This window comes from Bos indicus x Bos taurus, chromosome 15 (assembly GCF_003369695.1).
Source record: "Bos indicus x Bos taurus breed Angus x Brahman F1 hybrid chromosome 15, Bos_hybrid_MaternalHap_v2.0, whole genome shotgun sequence".
Lineage (NCBI taxonomy): Eukaryota > Metazoa > Chordata > Mammalia > Artiodactyla > Bovidae > Bos > Bos indicus x Bos taurus.
This window is the reverse complement of record NC_040090.1, coordinates 38,437,918-38,440,331: the sequence shown is the minus strand read 5'-3', so window position 1 is coordinate 38,440,331 and position 2,414 is coordinate 38,437,918. Positions and strand designations below refer to the sequence as shown.

Genomic DNA, 2,414 nt, shown 5'->3' with positions numbered 1-2,414 from the left:
CGACCCCATGAATCGCAGCATGCCAGGCCTCCCTGTCCATCACCAACTCCTGGAGTTGACCCAAACTCACGTCCATGGAGTCAGTGATGCCATCCAGCCATCTCATCCTCTGTCATCCCCTTCTCCTCCTGCCCCCAATCCCTCCCAGCACCAGTCTTTTCCAATGAGTCAACTCTTCACATGAGGTGGCCAAAGTACTGGAATTTCAGTTTTAGCATCATTCCTTCCAAAGAAATCCCAGGGTTGATCTCCTTCAGAATGGACTGGTTGGATCTCCTTGCAGTCCAAGGGACTCTCAAGAGTCTTCTCCAACACCACAGTTCAAAAGCATCAATTCTTCAGTGCTCAGGTTTCTTCACAGTCCAACTCTCACATCCATACATGACCACAGGCTATGGTTTAGCCTTGACTAGATGGACCTTTGTTGGCAAAGTAATGTCTCTGCTTTTGAATATGCTATCTAGGTTGGTCATAACTTTCCTTCCAAGGAGTAAGCGTCTTTTAATTTCATGGCTGCAATCACCACCTGCAGTGATTTTTGACCCCCCCAAAATAAACTCTGGCACTGTTTCCACTGTTTCCCCAAATATTTCCCATGAAGTGATGGGACCAGATCCCATGATCTTAGTTTTCTGAATGTTGAGTTTTAAGCCAACTTTTTCACTCTCCTCTTTCACTTTCATCAAGAAGCTTTTTAGTTCCTCTTCACTTTCTGCCATAAGGGTGGTATCATCTGCATATCTGAGGTTATTGATATTTCTCCCAGCAATCTTGATTCCAGCTTTTGTTTCTTCCAGCCCAGCGTTTCCCATGATATACTCTGCATATAAGTTAAATAAGCAGGGTGACAATATACAGCCTTGACGTACTCCTTTTCCTATTTGGATCCAGTCTGTTGTTCCATGTCCAGTTCTAACTGTTGCTTCCTGACCGCATATAGGTTTCTCAAGAGGCAGGTGTGAGATAGGACTAATCTATTTCTATATTGCTTTGTCTTCACTGTGCTTTTCAACAGCCCTTTCAATAGCTAGTTTTTGGCCTAGAGGAGATATGAATAGATGCAGAGAGGAATCCAAACATGGAACTGATTGTTCCTCGCTTAATAAATTTAGTTATACCTCAAAATGCCTACAGAATGCAGTTCTGACACCCATAGCCTTGTGGAAGGTCCGACCAAGGGCATTCTTCACCTCACTATTTCTCAAGCTGTAGATGATGGGGTTCAACATGGGAGTTACAACCGTGTAGCACAGTGATAGCACTTTTTTGCTCTCAGGAGAATTATTGGACTTAGGCCGAAAGTAGGTGAGGCTTAAAGATACATAGAAGAGGGAGACAACAAGTAGGTGGGATGAGCAGGTAGAGAAGGCTTTATGCTTCCCCTTAGCCGATGGAATCTTCAGGATGGCAGCAGCGATGCGAGTGTAGGAACATAGGATCAGCAAGCAGGGTATCATGACAACCAGAATGGTTCCAATGATGGCATAGATCTCAAACAGTGCTGTGTCTGCACAGATCAGCCTCAGCACAGGAGGGCTGTCACAGAAGAAGTGGTTCACCTTGTTGATGCCACAGAATGGAAAGCTGAAGAGCCACGTGGTCTGCACAGTAGCCATGGGAATGCCTGGAAACCAGGAGACAGCTGCCAGTTTGGCACATGTCCTTGGGCTCATGATGACTGGGTAGTGCAAGGGACTGCAGATGGCTACATAGCGGTCATAGGCCATGGTGGCCAGGAGGAAGCATTCAGAAACCCCAAAGAAGAAGAGGAAATACATTTGAGTGGCACAGCCAAGAAAGGAGATGGTTGTGTCCTGGGCAATCAGGGTCCCCAGCATCTTGGGCACAATGACTAGGTTGAAGCCAATCTCTAAGAAGGACAAGTTCCTGAGGAAGAAGTACATGGGGCTGTGCAGCGTGGGGTCAGCCAAGGTAACCAGAATGATGAGGCTGTTTCCCAGAAGAGTGACCAGGTAGATGAATAGAAATGTCAGGAAGAGTAATGACTGTATTTCAGTAGGTAAGGAAGAGAAACTCATGAGGCTAAACTCATTAACTTTTGTCCAGTTTCCTTCAACCATTGATACAGGAATGAACTCCCAGCTGTGGTCATGGAGAGAGACTCTTGATTGGAAGAGTCAGATTCTAGATTTGTTGTTGGGATTCCTTTTAGTGTCAGGGAAAGAAGCACAATCAGGATCTCAGTTGTAAGAGAAAAGGTCTTGTGTTATCTGAGAATAAAGACACAAGGAAGAAAGACCAGAGCCTGGGTTCTGAAATGGGTGATGTCTCATCTTTCCCGTCTTACTCTTTATGATTCATTTCCCACTTTGTTACTGTGTTTGCTAAAACAATTTGGATCATATCCACACACACTCATTTTCTGATGCACACTTAATACCCTCACAGTGTGG

The 2,414-nt window shown here is 45.2% G+C and overlaps 1 protein-coding gene across 1 annotated transcript; it reads right to left on the bottom strand.

Moving 5' to 3' along the window:
* Positions 1-1,112: 1,112 nt before the first annotated feature.
* Positions 1,113-2,081, bottom strand: LOC113905029 (olfactory receptor 10A5-like). The gene has a single exon (XM_027562066.1). The coding sequence runs from the start codon at positions 2,079-2,081 to the stop codon at positions 1,113-1,115; it is 969 nt and encodes a 322-aa protein (XP_027417867.1).
* Positions 2,082-2,414: the final 333 nt, after the last annotated feature.